At 38.0% G+C, this 16238-nt stretch overlaps 1 protein-coding gene across 1 annotated transcript in view; it reads right to left on the bottom strand.

Annotated features, from left to right (window-relative positions):
• Positions 1-16238, bottom strand: part of NEBL (nebulette) — a 269845-nt gene that overhangs the window by 134889 nt on the left and 118718 nt on the right. Inside the window, exon 4 of the mRNA XM_055708682.1 lies at positions 11603-11710. Within this exon, the coding sequence (XP_055564657.1) occupies positions 11603-11710 (108 nt within the window). The remainder of the gene's footprint in view (positions 1-11602; positions 11711-16238) is intronic.

The following is a 16238-nucleotide window of genomic DNA, read 5'->3' as shown; positions in this document are numbered from 1 at the left end:
GTATTCCCTGATGGTTTTAACTTTCACAAACTTGCCTAATCCTTCTTTTAATGTATTTTATACTTCTACGTCTCCTATATTAATGAGTTTCACGGTTTGATTATATGCCACATATTGGTTTTTCTTTTAGGTATGATGCCTGACAGCTACGCTTCCTGGTCCTAGTTGCAGCCTTATAAGAAACAGTACATAACCACATGCTACCTAGGACTTTATAGACTTACTCGACTTGATCTTTTTTTTTTTATTTTGAAAGCTCAATCCTCATTTGTGTCTTCTCAGTATCTTTTCTACCCATTTTATACATAGGCTGGTCATTTAATCACCAATCTACTGTCAGTGCCTTCTATAATTTTTTGTCATCACCTGCATTGATAATTCTGCTTAATTTTCTATCACCAACAAGCTTTTTTGAGCCTTTCATCCAGCTCGTTTCTGTTGAAAAGGAACCTGACTGCTAACTGAACTTCTCAATTCAAGACAGCATGCCTGCTACTATCTGAGCCAGAAACATGCACTGCACAGAAAGAGTGCTAAACAAAAGGCAGTGCCAAGCAAATAACCTCATCCATGCCTGCTGCCCTTGCCCTGGTCATATCTACAATTCTCCTGGCACAGACAAAGAAAATCTTTTGACATTTCCCTTGTGCTCACAACACTGCAGCCAAGGGCAGCCCAGCCTACACCAGAGCAGGTGGCCCAGCAGAGCAGGCAAGAAAATATGAGAAGCGAAATGAAGGCACCTCCCAGGTCCTCTGAATCCTTCATTTCCCATCACTGGTGCCAGAGGGAGCAGCACTACTGTGTGACTCCAGCTCTGCAACAAAATGGTAGCCAATATCATTCAAGATAAAAGGTGGCAAAGTGCCTTTGTCCCACTAGCTGGGGAGGGACTAGGATCCCTGATCAGTATTGGTACACTGAGACACAGCCTGCAGACACCCAGAGCCCTTGCCCTGATGCAGACTCTGGGTCTTGCCACAGCCTCCCTGTAAGCCAATCCTCCCTTCTCCCCCAAAGACCACCTCTGCTGTGCCAAAATCCACACCACCCATCCTCCTCAGCTGCTTACCCGCTCGCTATTCTGGAAACTGGGAATGGCTATGCTGTTATGCCAAACCCTATAAAAATCAGTTAACCCCAGCAACATAAGTCACACTCTCTGGAACATATTTCAGTATTCCTCTTAAGACTGGAAAAGGGCTGGACTGGCCAAACTGGGTAGGGGTTCACTTTACACCATCATTCCCTAGAGAAGAAAGGAGAAAGCTGATATAAAGCAGGGGCACAGCAGGAGTGAAGCTCAGAAAGGCTGAAAACAACCAGCCTTGATGTTCAAAAGCACCACCTCTCAAATGACATTTTCCTCAGACTAGACTTTCTCAAAGTTCAGTATTTAGTCACTACGGGAACTGAGGTTCAGACTCACTCTGTTTGGTGCCTGTGGCTTGCTTAGTGAAACATTCAGCATATGCTGCTTTATACCTCGTCTTTCGGGGGGTTGAACAGGGTCACTAATTATCAACTGTGAAAAGGCAGGAGAGAAAGAAATTAACTCAAGGCAGATCTGAAAAAAAAAAAAAAAACAACTTCAGTCTTCCATTAAAACACTATAGTTGCTACAAGTAAGACTATGTTGGTGTGAGCCACAGAAAGAACCTTTCAAAGAATTAGGCAAGCATTTCTGTAACTAAGTAATTATAATATCAAGAGCAGAAAGGATTAGAAACCAATACTTGTGTTAGTTTAATCTGCTTTTTGGAAAAGTAAACTCTTACCCTCCAAGATCTTTGTAGACACAAGCAGAAACGTCACATGCAAACTCTGGCTACTTCCCCTCTTGTGTTAGGATGGTTAAGAAGTTTAATCATTACACTGACTACAGTGCTGGCTTTGTGACAACTAATGTATCTACCGACAGGCTAAGGAAATCACAGACATATGTTTTAACATGCAAAAAAAAAACCCAACAACTGAGTGCCACAGAGGACCAGCTACCCCTGCTGTCAAGGTCAATGAAATCTGTGAACATCATAGGGGTGAGACATTCAAATCTCCAGGGACCAAGATTAAAGATGGTATTAGCTTTAGAAGAAGCAGAGCATCTTGTTCTTCAGCAGGAGGTTTACTGCCTAAGATGCTGCCCTAGCAACTGATGCACAGTACAAAAGCATCAGATAAGACAGAATTAAGAGCTGAAATTATAAGCAGGTAATGGATAACATAGGAAAACAAGGAAATTCGAAATTATCTTTCCCTTGCAAGCATTTTCCTACTGAAGGATCTCTGGAGGACCTAACCGTTTCTCAAATTTTTGGCTAATTAATTTTTTCTCATTCTAAAAGTTTCATTTTAATTAGCTCCCAAGTTGAGCTACTATGAAGAGTTTCTATTTTCATTTCCTCTTTACTACATGTAAAAACCACTGACTTCAAAAATATGTACTCGTTAAAAATAATGAGTGATTTTGATATTACTTAAATACATCCAGGTGACACAGGAAAAATAAGTTGTTGGGGTTTTGTCATGATTTAGTTGCTTAATACCACAACAGAAAAAGCCATACATTTAAATATCAGAAACTTTCCAAGCTGATTAAGTCTTGAAGTCAGTAGTGTTTAAACAGAGACTTAAGTCCTTTAGTCAGATGTCAGGTAAATGCTTACAGCAGTTGCCACAAAACACTTTTTATGGTTGTCATCATTAACAGCTTGGAATTTTTCATTCCATAAACTACAGCATGAAGAGGTGTGTGCAACAGAGTCAATACTGCAGCAAAATGCAGAAATAGCATAACTGTCAATTTACTGCTCCCATTTACACAGCTGTTTTAGCCTCCAACTATGACGTTAAAGAGTTTTAATAAGTAAATATTGACCTGGAGGTTTACTTCTCTAACACATGCATCTGTTGACAAGATATGATAATTGCTGTGGATTAACAATGAAGTCCATGAAATGTTACATTACGTATTTGAGGATTATGTAGTAGTTCCTTAAATTATTGATGCCCTTCATATAAGCCTTGCCTTGCAATATGAATGCTGTATCACAAATAGATGAAACAAAACAGAAATCTCTATCTTTTTCTTTCCGATCCCCTAATTAGACATTTCTATATTGTTATTATTTTAACCAGAAAAAGCCCAAGAGGTATTTTTCTACACTGAATTGAACATTTTTGATCATCAAGAAATAGAGCGTTCTTTACTAAATTAGTGTATCTCATGTAAAGCAACCAATCAACCCAAATTTAACTGAATTTAACTAAATACAGGTTCAACTTAAAGTTTACCGGTGCCAGTGACATAAATGAATACAATGCCTTTGAGTTTGGAGTTCAATGACACTGTTCTAATGTATGTGTCACAAATACATGTTTTAATTATTTCTCTTTAATGCTCAGCTTTCTTGCTGTTTTCTGAACAGAACCATGATAGGACATCTCTATCAAAATATTTAGGTTATCATTTGATTCAATTCTACTTAAAATCTGCAGCTTTGCAGCCGGTTTACAATTAGCATTCATTTCTCATGCATGAGTTGACCCACTTACACAATGCAGTAAATCCATGCCTTTGGGGATTTTTCTGGACGGCTTGTTTTACTTCTACCACACAACTCATTTTATTTTGTCAATATAGTGAGCAAGGTTACAGTTATCCTGTCAAATTTATGTCTTTAAATTAGAATCAGAAAGACTATACTATTCCCTGTGGAATTTCACTGAAAACTTTTTGAAACTTTGAGATGTATTTTAACATTATAAAGGCTCTGTAACTTTTTTAATCAACAAATTACATATAAACGCAGTGAACTAGAAGAAATAAGCAATAGTTACAGCAATTTCTTTTATAAACTTATAAAAAAGACTTATGAAATCCTAGAGAAAACATAATAAAACATAATAATATATATCATATTTGCTAAAAAAGGAGAGAAAAGGGGTTTTTTAACCAAGCCTGTAGAATAAAGCCAGATGGAATAACTATTTAAGAGGCAGCTATGTAGGCGTCACATCTCCTTGCTTTGACTACCAGAGATCCACTTAACCTAAAATATTTCCTTCTACATCTCTGAGGACAGTTTCAGTTTCACATTTGTGAGGGTTCTTTTGAGGTCACCTAGCCATCTTCACTGTGGGCATGCTGAAAGTGAGCCTTCCCAAGCAGAAATTGTCCCACGGTCATGTTCCATTCAAGTCCAAACAGATCTGTGTCTGACAGACAAGCAACTACCATTTTATACAGCCTGCTGATGTGATGTTGCTCTTACACATTAGTAGTTTACCAGAACTTCAATATAGATTTGGGGTTAGTGTTTCAATAGACTTACCCAAATGCATAGCTGAACTTACACATCTAATGATATTATGGGCAGCTTGGGATATAATAGCTCAAACAACTCACTAACACCCCTTATAAATCCCTATTTTTAATGCTAACAGTTTTTCTAAATGCAGTTGCCTCTCTTGGGCAGGGGTTTGTTTTCCAGCTTCTTGATGGTAAAGTGTGTCTGTTCTTTCTTGTGAAGAGTTATGCATCCATGTTACAAAAGAAGTAGTCTTAAAACAATGTCACTGACAGACTGCAATGTCTTCCTGCTCTGGACCACAAAGCTGATCTTCAGCAGGTGAAGAATGTCACCATGTTAGAGATACCTGTTTTACTGCTCCCATGGAATATGACCTAATGTGACTGAGTTATACATTGCTGCAAACTGAAAGTCCATCTGCTCAGTAGAACTTTTCCAGTAAAGTCAACTAAATTTTTCAGTTCCACTTGTACTGACAGATTCATACATAGTAATTGTAATGAGTATCTGACATTCCAAAAAGTATCCTTCAGCTTGGTGTTATGGGGTCTAAAACACAGTTTCTTCCCCCATGTTGGGAGCTATTGTCATGTATATCACATGAATTAAGATAGGAAGATCAACAAAGAGAATCTGAAAAAAGTTATGGGGATAGAAAAAGAAGTCAGCACCCCCCTTGACGAATCACAAACACACTGCTCTGGATTCTCAGTGATCTTTTCCTCCCCAAACAAGAGCTGTAAAATTCTTCCACAAAGGTTGTCCCTCCCTCTACCTTCAACGGAAGGCTGACATAGAAGATAATGGTTTACTCTAGGTGCCACTTACTGGATTAGCATGAATACTTTAATCTCTGTGCTCTAGTTCTTCATGTAAATAAGGACCACATAAAAGGGGACTCCAACACCTCCCCATTTCTTAGACAACTCTGAAAACAGTATCATTCAATACAGTTAAAGAAGTGAGAAAGAAGCTTTGGGGAAAACTCCATAAAGAAGTTACAGGTTGTTTTTACATTTTTTGCTGTGTGGAATATCATACTGTACAGTAAATAAATAGTAAATTGAAGAAAATATACAAAACTGAACGCCTGATGACTATTGCTCTACACAGGGATCAAAGCAGGAAGAAGTGGACAAAGCAGCACGCCATTAAATAATTTAAGACTTTTTACTGAAGAATTCATATACCTAGGGGCTAATTTAACACTGTCTTTTTCTAACTTTGCATAATACTTCAATAATGATCATTAAAGAACAATTTTTCTTTTTTAAGTAGAATACACACTGAGGTTTGAAATGCAGTCTCAAAGGTTTCCAGTTGCTCATTTAGCACAAGCTCTATCTACAATATTACTTACATTCCCTTAGACTTATCATTTCTTAAGATGTGTTCAGTCACTTTACAAATTTCTGAAAGCTGTACAGTATATGAAAGCTATATAAAAATCTGCAAAAAAATATTCATATTCATATTCATTGAAAATGAATGTGATTCTTTTGCCAAGTAATTTCTAAAGCATTTATTAGAACTCTACATTTAAAGGCAAAACTATTTCTGCTTCCTCAAAATATGAAGTCAAGAAACTTCAACGAAGAAATATTAGAAATTCAAAGGACCTGGGGTGTCTCAGAATTTCCATTTGTACATGTCTATACCAAGTAAGATTTGAGATCAATCCAGAAAAGGGACAAGGTTGGACATGACTCTATGCACATATGTTCACTGCACAGGACCACAGTAGGAACTCCACCTTCTTGCAGAGGTACAGTTGTATTATCAACAGGAATAACATATTCAACCTTCTCATTTCCAGCCAGAAAAAAAATGCTGTTGAACTCAACTGGTAGGTGCTTAGTCACCCGATTTATATGCAGCTTATTTGAAATGCAGATGTGTGGAATTAAGCCTACAGCACACCAAATAATGAACAGCTCTTGGAGTTGCAGTTCATGTTAAAACTGCTGAAAGAACCAACGGGAGCAGAAGGCAGTTGGTACTATTGGTGCACCGAGCCTCCCATGCCTGCTACGGGCACACAGCACTTCATACACTAGTCGGCAAGTGCTATTCTGTCTATGTTAGTAGACACAGTTGTCATATATGATTAAATGCATATTTTCCAAATGAAAAAATGACCAAAAAATCACGCTTACAAATACAGAGTCAGATAACATGTGAATCACTTCAGAAGCAGTGAAAATCCCAGCATTGTCTAGAACAATATAAGCTCTTTTTGTATACAATTTAACATGCTTACCTAGTCTCTTCATTGATGTGCCATGGTTGGTTTTATGAAATGTAAACACTGATGTTGCTGTCAATTTTTCTTGTTCCCTTTCATGTTATTCTTCTCCTTCACTTGAATTGAACAGAGGGAAAAAATCCCTTAGAGATGAGTATCTCCAGGCTTTACGCTGTGAATCCTACAAATGGAGCTCCAGGCCTTCTTGTTAATATCTTCTTCTCCTGCCAATTTTATCTACAATCTGTTTTGGCAATTTAAGAGACCATTTTATGTTTGAGCAAGTAAACAGGTAGATAACTGTGCCAATAGCTTCCAAGTACAGAGCCATGGTTTAATGCTGCTTAGGGACAGTTTCTAATTTCAGAAGTGCAGAAGTGCACAAGTACAGTAGCAATGCCATTTGTTTCTTCTTTTAGTTGCTATATGAAGATATATCACATCTGAGTTAATACGTAATTCCTTATCATTTGCCTCTCTCTCCAGAAAACAGGTGTTTAGTTGATTCACATCATGGGGGAAATCCTGTCCTTGGCTGCTTCCGCTGAAACTGTATAAATTTAACTGGAAGTGGAATGTGACCCTTGATACTTAAAAAAAAAAAAAAAAAAAAGCACCATATTTCATTAAAGACAATGAAGACATAGCCTTTCTCCTTCAAATCCATATACACTGCTACACTGCTTTTCAGAATGTTACAAGATTTTCATGCTCTCTCTCTGCATCTAATACAGGCTTCACTAACTTCAGTGAGGAGTTGAACTCTTGATATATGGGGGAGACGTTGCCCCCCCATTCCCCAGGGGTGATTCACCAATCTTCTCTTTACTAACTCTACTGTCCTTCTTAACTTCTTCACCAAAATAGGATACACTGGAAATGTGCTTTGTATACCAGATTCAATCTGTTTCCTTATTTTCCTTTTTTTTACCTTGAAGTACAGTTTTCATTTCATATACAACCCAAACCTCCTGGAAAAGGAGTCACATATATACAAATGAACTGCATGACTTCATTTTGCTCGCTCTCAAAGGGAAGAAGGGCAGAGATGTGTGCTGCTGCTTGCTCCCACATGACTTAAATTCATGAATATGGAAGTGAGAAAAGCTTACATGGGCTCTCAATGTAATGAGGGTAACCACTGTGAAAGCTTCCATGCACTCCTCCAGCCATACAACCAAGCCAGCAACCTCAACCATCCAAGCACTGGCTTTTATCTTAATGAAAGCATCTCACTCCATCAATTTGTATAGAGACCTGTTTTGCTTTATACTCCGCAGACATTCACCAGGAACACATTTAAGAAAGACCAACTTATTTCACATAGGATGAAACATGCTTCAAGCCATCTATCTAGACATAAAAGTGCAGCAGCAGTAAGCTGCACCTCATTGCTGCAAACTGCTTAAAGTGTTCCACTTCCCCAAAGGAAGTATTATTAGATTGAGTTCCCGCTTCTTCATTTAGCCATGTGTCATGATAGATCAATAAAAAGGCTTTTGCCGTCTTCCTTAATTATTCTGTTCCTTTTGCCACCTTAACTTTTTCCTTGTAAAATTAGTTTATCATTAGCTTATTGGAAAAATCACCTATAAAAATACATTGATTTTTTTTTTAATTGTGAGAATACTTCCATTCCTATTCAAAATCCTCTCAAAGTTCAAGATGGACAAAAAACAATGCAAGGTCCTTTAGCAACATTAACACATTCCTCTGTGTGAACAGTGTAATTTTTTTTATATTAAGTACATACTCAATACCAAGATACAGTGATATCTGCAGCAGAAGTGATGGAAATTTTGTATTTCAAATGATTCAAAAAATACTAATACTTATAAACATATATACTTTTTATAATACTTATAAACATTTTCACACATATTAATTCATAACATTTATTTAATTTTTTTAATGTCTGCTTAGCCATGCAAAGGGTGCCAAAAGTCCTGCAAATCAGTAAAAAAAGCTGCTTAGATTATGCAGCCTTCCCTACATCCATCTAGATTAGCATGCTAGTATGCGTGGTTTACACCTTTCAAGCTAACTCAATGCTAAGAAGCTCTAACAGTTGTAGTTTTGAGCAGTTGAACCTGAATGTCCTGGAGAGGCTTTGTGATTCTTTCTAACTTGCATGTTGCACATACTGCAACATGCAATCAGGCTTTTAATGCTAAAAAATATGAGACACTAGGGTAAATTTCATTCTTTTCTAAGAAAATTCATTCTGGTCCTGATACATCCATTGAGCCACAAAATAAATTCCACAAGTTTGGTCTAAGTCTTCAGAGGTAGGATTGCTGGTGCAAAAATAGCAATCAAAATCCAACCTCCTCCCATCAACCCACTTTCACTTCCCCCAGTACCTCTTTTCCTCTCAAGGCTTATATTGAGCGCCTAAGAGATTCTTTAAAAAGTCAGAGCACTGTGCTAACGTCCATGTGTGCTGCAAAACTTAGTATCAGGACAAAAAGAAAATATTTTACAAAGATTTCTGCTAAATAATCATCATTAGTTTTATTTTGTCATTTATCTTCATCACAAATAGCTACACACTTAACTGTGCTCACTTACCCCCTCAATGAAGTTGTGACAACTTTGTTTCAAATAGGATCTTTGAGAAGTTTCTAATACTGCAAGGTGAAATCAAAATAAAACTGAAAATTAAATATATATATATATTAGTATTCTTCCATTTTGCTATATATGAAAAGTAAAATTACTGTAGAATTATGAAAGTGCTTACCTTTCAGCGTCTTGAAATCTTAATAAGATCCTTAGTCCATGATGTATACTGTTTATCTGATAAATACAGAAACTACTCTGTGTGGAATGCATTTCTATAATACAGGAGTTTTCTAATTAGATTCAAGTTGTGGCCTATGCAAAATTACCTTTCTAGAATATAATACTATAAATCAAATTATTATTTTAGTGTAAGCATTAATGAAATGCAACTTCTTTTATCATGCAGATTTTAAAATTCCATTTTACCCTTCAAGATTAATTATTTTTAATAGAGTCCATGACTTGGAATGTCTGTCAGCTACATAAATCAAGAAAAGGAAACAACTCTGCATTGTTAAGGCTGAGTGGAACAATTTTGTATTGTTAAGAATGGATGGAACAAATCTGTATTGTTAAGACTGGGTGGTTAGGAATGAAGAGACAAGAGTGGCACATCCAACCACCAAGAAAAAAACTCAAAAACAACTTTTCACATTTAAAAAGATATTTCTGGGTCTGAAAAGGCAGGTAGATACCTTTGGTTCAGAAGCCAGGAAGTATCATAAATTGTGCAACAGGATTATCTGCTAGAAGAGAAACCCCCTTGTGCCACTCAAAAATAGTGACAGGAAGAAAACTCTTTCCCATTTCACAAAACTACTTGTTTGTTTTTATTTTCCCCCTTTCCCACAACAGAAAACCCAATATGCTTTGAACAAGAGAGAGAGAAAGAGTGTGCACATGACCTGTGTCATACTATTCCATATTCTGGTGTTGAGGGTACTGGGCTTGGGAGATCTAATTAAATTTCTTGACATGCCAATATCCAAAACTGAGTACCCACAGGCCTGCTGTAGGGTACTCCTCTCAACCTCTCCTAACAGAGCAGACCCATACAAGGGATTAAGTATTCATCAGAGCATTGCTCGTTTCATCTCCTTGATGCATTCCAGAACTACCCCACACAAAAGAATCACTCTTGCTTGAGGAAGCTATGTAGGTCATAAGAGGACCTAATTTAAGTTCCTGGTCTGAATAAAAAATACAGCTGATTAAAACCAGGGACTCACTGAAGTTCCCCAGATCCCAAATGGAAGTCTTAATGGCCATGCTTTTTGCCACTCTGAAGAACAGATCTTTCTCCCTCACAAACCAGAAATTTCAGTTAGCCCCACCATTAACTTAGGATAAGAGCCTTCACCCTTACATAAGCACAAGAGCATTTACACAGCTCTGAAATTAACTGTCCTCCCCATTGGCCAAGGCTCCAGGAAATGAGTCCTAATTTTTCATCTCAAAGACCAGCTCCAGACATCAAAACCTTAACTAGTGAATGCTTCAGCAAGAATGGTACATCTCCATTGCTGTGATAAAGTAGTAATTTTCAGTGATGCATTTTTTACAGTAACATCCCAACCTGAAAAAAGTTTTTTCTTTCAAGTAGGTGATTGTACTTACACTGGGTGCTTCTGATACCATGCAGTTATTTCATTACTACAAGGAATGATTCAAAAACTTTTCACAAAATCATCTATGGAGACAAGTTCCCACAGCAGAATGATCAGGAGAGAAGCCAGGACAAGCTAATGGTATTGATGCTGTATAATTTCTAGCTCACACCAGTTCTTACTTATTTCATAATATATCACAACTTGCACTACATATCACCCAATATTCCACCACGTAGTGAGTTAAACATGCTACAAGGGAATACAATATAAATAAATATCTTTCCTAGTGAAAACATGTCAGGAGAAGTCCTGTTTTAAAAAAATCCCACTCCTGAAAGCATTTTGCATTCAAGCTCTAAGCTAATGAAACATATGGTTAAGTTTTGCTATTTGCCATTCCTTTTTCATCTTGCAGAACATTGTCTTGTATGTATTTTCTTTTAAAACTCAGGATCAAAATTCTATCTGCGTCTAGAAAACTCCATCTTGCCAGTTTGGCTAATTTTGAAAACCCCTGGTAAAAAAAAAAAGATAAAACATTATAGTTCATATCATTTGTATAGTTTACATATAAACAAAACTTACTTGCTGGCAAATCTATTAAAAAAGCAAAAAGTGTCAAATCATTTTAGTACAGAAAATACTTTGAGCATACTTGCTGAAAGCTGGAGAGGTGAACACACATTGCCAATGTGCTGTACAAGTCCATGGTACAGAGTGACACACACTTCAAAATCTGACATACACAAATCGGTCAGCAAAATCAGATTCTTCACTCTCACAGACTTCATCAGAAACACCAACAAACACGCCTTTTCTTAGACACACTATTTCTCCATCTACAATCACTTTAGGCGGCAGTCACATACATTACTGATTTGTTCCTGAGTCCTTTTCAGTCTTTGTAACTCGGGCGTATCGGTCACAATACTGAACCCTCTTCCTTTGCTTTCTTCAAAGTCTCTTTTGTATTTTACCTACAGAACAGAAAACACAGAAGAACAGAGTTGTTTTTATTTTCCACAATGTGCCCCTAGCAATGCAGCAATTCTTTTTGACTGTAAATAAAGCACTTGTGAAAGGCTTTCAGCCCTTAAAGGAGAAGCCTGCCTTCACCCACAGAGACAGGCAGCAACTGGGCTCACCTCCACACATACTGCAACTGTGGAAAGATCACTCTCCATGGTCATTTCATCCTCAGAACAGTAACCACAGAACTACAGATGCCAACGCAGCAACAAGCAAGCACTTAGTTTCACACAAAAAACCCCAGCTATAACTAAACCTGGAGGTCTTCTAATACATAGCTTCACATTTCAGCCTCTCTTCATAATGAGTCTACCAGTCTCTTCCATGGTTAAAACATAAATTACATGTTAAAAGAATGCAGCATGAAAAGTGTATTTAGAATATTGCAAAGTCAAAAATTCTTCAGTTAGGGAATGGCTGCCTGCAAAAGCTTGATTTGTCCCTCTTGCACATATACATTAGGATATTGTCTTTAATCAAGTACTCATATATTACCCTTAGACAAGGCCCCCTGCTTTATTCTATACACAGCAGAGATGGTTCTGTATGTGGTTGTATCCTTTTTTCTGACCAGACTATTCAAATCCTACTGTCAAGGTAGGGTTATTAGTTTCCTCAGGAGCTTTTTTATAGCTCTCATCACAATCATTACTCAATCTTCATAATGCACCCTGGAAAGTCAAAATGGCATTATCCACACTTTTAGGGCAACCTGCAAACTGAGATGACAAAAGCTTAATTTCTGAAAACATACAGGGGTCTCAGGGTGTTCACTCTCAGATTCCTAACACTTCAATATGTTCAAATTATGGACTTAAGTTACTTGTACAAAAACCCTTCTGCAAATCAATCTTGAGGATCTCAATTCCAATGTAAAGAAACAAGATAAAATCTTCAGTCACTGTTGAGCAACAAACAAAACCGCAGCAAAGACAGAGTTGGGACCCCTGTCTCCACAGATGTATTCAGCTGCCTTATCCATAACAACTTCCTTTTACTTCATACATCCCCTGCTTTAGTCACTGCACACATCCAGACGTTGCAACCCATGGGAGAGCAGTACTACCCAAAGCAGTATTCTCCTTTACCCAACTGATAACCCAAAAACATCCAGTTTATGCAGCAAACTTTTAGTTTAAAATTGGTTTAGGCTTATTTAACCAGCAAGTTCTTCATGTTATGATGGTGATTCACAGGAAAAAATACCCCAAGATCACAAAAGTAAAGTTTCACAAGGCTATAGAATACAGTTTGTCCTGCCCATTCTAATCCTCGATGAGTATGTCCCTAATCTTTGCTTTTTCTTTAAATGCCGGTTTGCTGTATATAGTTATCATTGTATGTAGTTTACATAAGCCACTCATACAAAGCCTCAAGACACTGCATTAAGTGACCACAGCAACAAACTATCATTTTTCCTGTGTTCCACCTTTAGAGCTAGCTGAAATTAATACACAAGTGACTGTAGCTTTCACACAAGTATATTATTTTCCTGCCACACTGAGACTACAGAAACAGCACTTCTACTCAGGCTTTTGAGAAAAGCATAGGCTGGTGGCCCATGCCTTTCTGTTCATCTTCCCCAGGTTCAACCCCCCTGCACCTTTCTTTCCATTTGACCGCCATTATGAGGTATCAGTTTGTCTCCCTCAGCTTCTAAACCAGTCTGCTCCACCTCTCCACGGCTTCTTGCTATGGGGTTTGGGGCTTCTTGCCTTTTACCCAAAGCACTTCAAATACCTTTCTCAAATACGCTTTTTCCATTGCCTATTATCTCCCTTTACTTCTATCAAATGGCTCTCCCACTGACTCTCAGAGGCTTCCTTCCACATCCTGGGTGGACATAATATTCCAGGATTGTCTGGTGCTCAGAGGTCTTGTGAGTATATATGAACTGTCTTCATTCAAAGGCATACAAATCTTCACAAAATGTGGACAGACTTCCACGGTCAAGGGCACGTGCCTAACACAAGACTTTCTTTCATCTCAGCAAGCTTAAACTCCTCAGCCCCAAATGCTAAGACAATAGAACTGTTAAAAAAAAAAATCAAATAGTGAAAAATTTCAAATGAGGGAATAAAAGTTTGTCCTACTCTCAGCCTTGGAAACAGCTGAGTATTTTGCATAAAAATTCCAGATTTCGTCTGAGGCAGACAACTGACATGGAAATGTTCAGCCTTACTGCTTAAAGTATACCAAAAATATGAGCAAGTGAACACATCTTATAATGAGAAATGTGCTCAGCCCTGCCTGTAAGAGAGATCACCTATTGTTAGAAAAGATCATTTCCTGTTATTAGTTTCAAATGTACCAGCATTAACTTCAAATGACCTTTATTCATCTTACAAAGGAACAGAACAAGAACAGAGGGAGGAACTAGATAGTTTTAACTTCACATTACTTTAAGCCTTCAGTCAGATAAAAAGGGCTCCTACTCTCTATTAATAAATCACTGCACAGGAGGAAGGTTGACTATATCCCTCAGAGCAACTACTCTGAAATCATTAAAAAAATAATTTAAAATATTAGCAGAGTTAATATGTGCATTATTGGATTTTGCTACCTAACTTCAAAACGTAGCTTTAAGTTATAAAAATGAAAAAGAAATGTAACGTTTCATGATGACCAAAGCTCACTCCTGGCCCACTAAACCACCAGTTTTAGTAAGTTCAAAAGAACAAAACCCCTCAGTTTCCAGAAATGCCAATTAATAAAGATGTCATCAGTCATTCACAACTTGGATTTTAAAAAAAAAATCCTATTCAGTATCAAGAAGGCATATGAATGAAGAGAGGAGAAAACAACCACGAACTGACCTCCAATTTTAGATAACTTAAAAATTCAAGTTTTTTTCACCCAGAAAACCTTCAGTAATTACAAAATCAGAGACTAAAACGCAATTTAATCCTTTAAACTGATTTACAGTACAAAATATTATGTTGTATAAGAGCCGTAACTGTAACGAATGACTTAACTGTGTACCAGGTCTGGCTGGAATGGAGTTAACTTCCCTCACAGCAGCCCATAAAGCGCTGCGCTCAGTGTTTGTAGCTAGAACAGTGTTGATAACACAACACTGTGTTTTGGCTGTGGCTCAGCAGTGCTTGCACAGCATCAAGGATGTCTCCACAGCCTGGGGAACGGGCGACGGGTTGGGAGGTGGCACAGCCAGGACAGATGACCCAAATTTGTCAAAGGGTACTTCATATCATAAATCATACTCAGCAACAAAACAGAAGGGGGAGGGGGGCATTCTTCATTAAGGCATTTGTCATCTGAAGCAACCACTGTGTGTACTGAGGCCCTGCTTCCCAGGAAGTGGCTACACATCACCTGCTGATGGGAAGTAGAGAATAAATCTTCTCTCTTTTGCTTTGTTTCTATGCGCAGCCTTTGCTTTTTTCCCATTAAAATTGACCCATGAGGGTTTTTTTATCCTATTTTCTCTCTCTGTGTCCTGCTGAAGAGGGGGAGCAAGAGAGCAGCCTGGTGGGCACCTGGCAGCCAGCCAAGGTCAACCAACCACTAACTGGAACCCTTGAAATCTAGTTTTGAAATGGAAATGTCTATAACCCCTAATGACTGAATCAGAAATGCAGTCATTTCCTACAGAGATGCTTTTTAGCAACTCATCACCAAAATCCCAGCCAGTGGTTGATAATGCTTCTCTCTTGGCTCCAAAATTCAGTGCAGTCTCACAAATGCAGAGCACCCTCCATGGTGACTGCCCTAAAAAATTGATCCTTTGAGAAACAACGTGTGGCATAAAGATTAGAAATATAACAGTAATAAATCACCATAAATGTAAAAGTTTTTAGTGACTATACTTCATGAGAAGTAATCCTGCATAGTGAAAGTATTAAGTGATCCCACAGATCTTTAACAAATCAAACTTCTCTGACTCATGACATCAGCAAGATATCTTTGAGAGGCCCAAAGACAGGATTGTGTAAATCCATTCATGAGGTCAGCATGAAACAACCAAGGACAGAGGGTCCATCTTACTCTACACATAAAATCTTGTGCTGGAAAAAATGCTGCTTCCCCCCCCCCCCCCCTCCCCAGTATACTTGGCACTTGGCAGCAAAGCCATCTATTAGCAAAACAAGATTAATTTTTCCTTGGAAAAATACACTGAAAATATAAATGGAGCCTAAAAGACTGATTATTCTCTTGAGGGTTTTGCCACCCACCCTTAGTCCAGACTCATTTGCAGTAACAGAAGCACGTATCAGTTGAACAAACAACACAGGAGTCCAAATCCCAAACAAAACCAAAAAAAAGAAAAGCACAAATTCAAAATGGTGGATCCTCATGCTCTTATTCTGCATTAAGATCCTCTGCTCTTACTCTCCCCTTTCCATACTCTGCATAGCCCCACAGACTATGGCATCACCATGTCTGATGTCCAGCAAGGAAGAAGTATGCAGGGTAGAATGAGAGGATGGGATCCCTCACACCATGTTTGCCCTGAGA

Source organism: Falco cherrug, chromosome 4 (assembly GCF_023634085.1).
Source record: "Falco cherrug isolate bFalChe1 chromosome 4, bFalChe1.pri, whole genome shotgun sequence".
In the NCBI taxonomy this organism is placed as follows: domain Eukaryota; kingdom Metazoa; phylum Chordata; class Aves; order Falconiformes; family Falconidae; genus Falco; species Falco cherrug.
The sequence above is the reverse complement of the archived record's forward strand: the minus strand, read 5'-3'. Positions and strand labels throughout refer to the sequence as shown.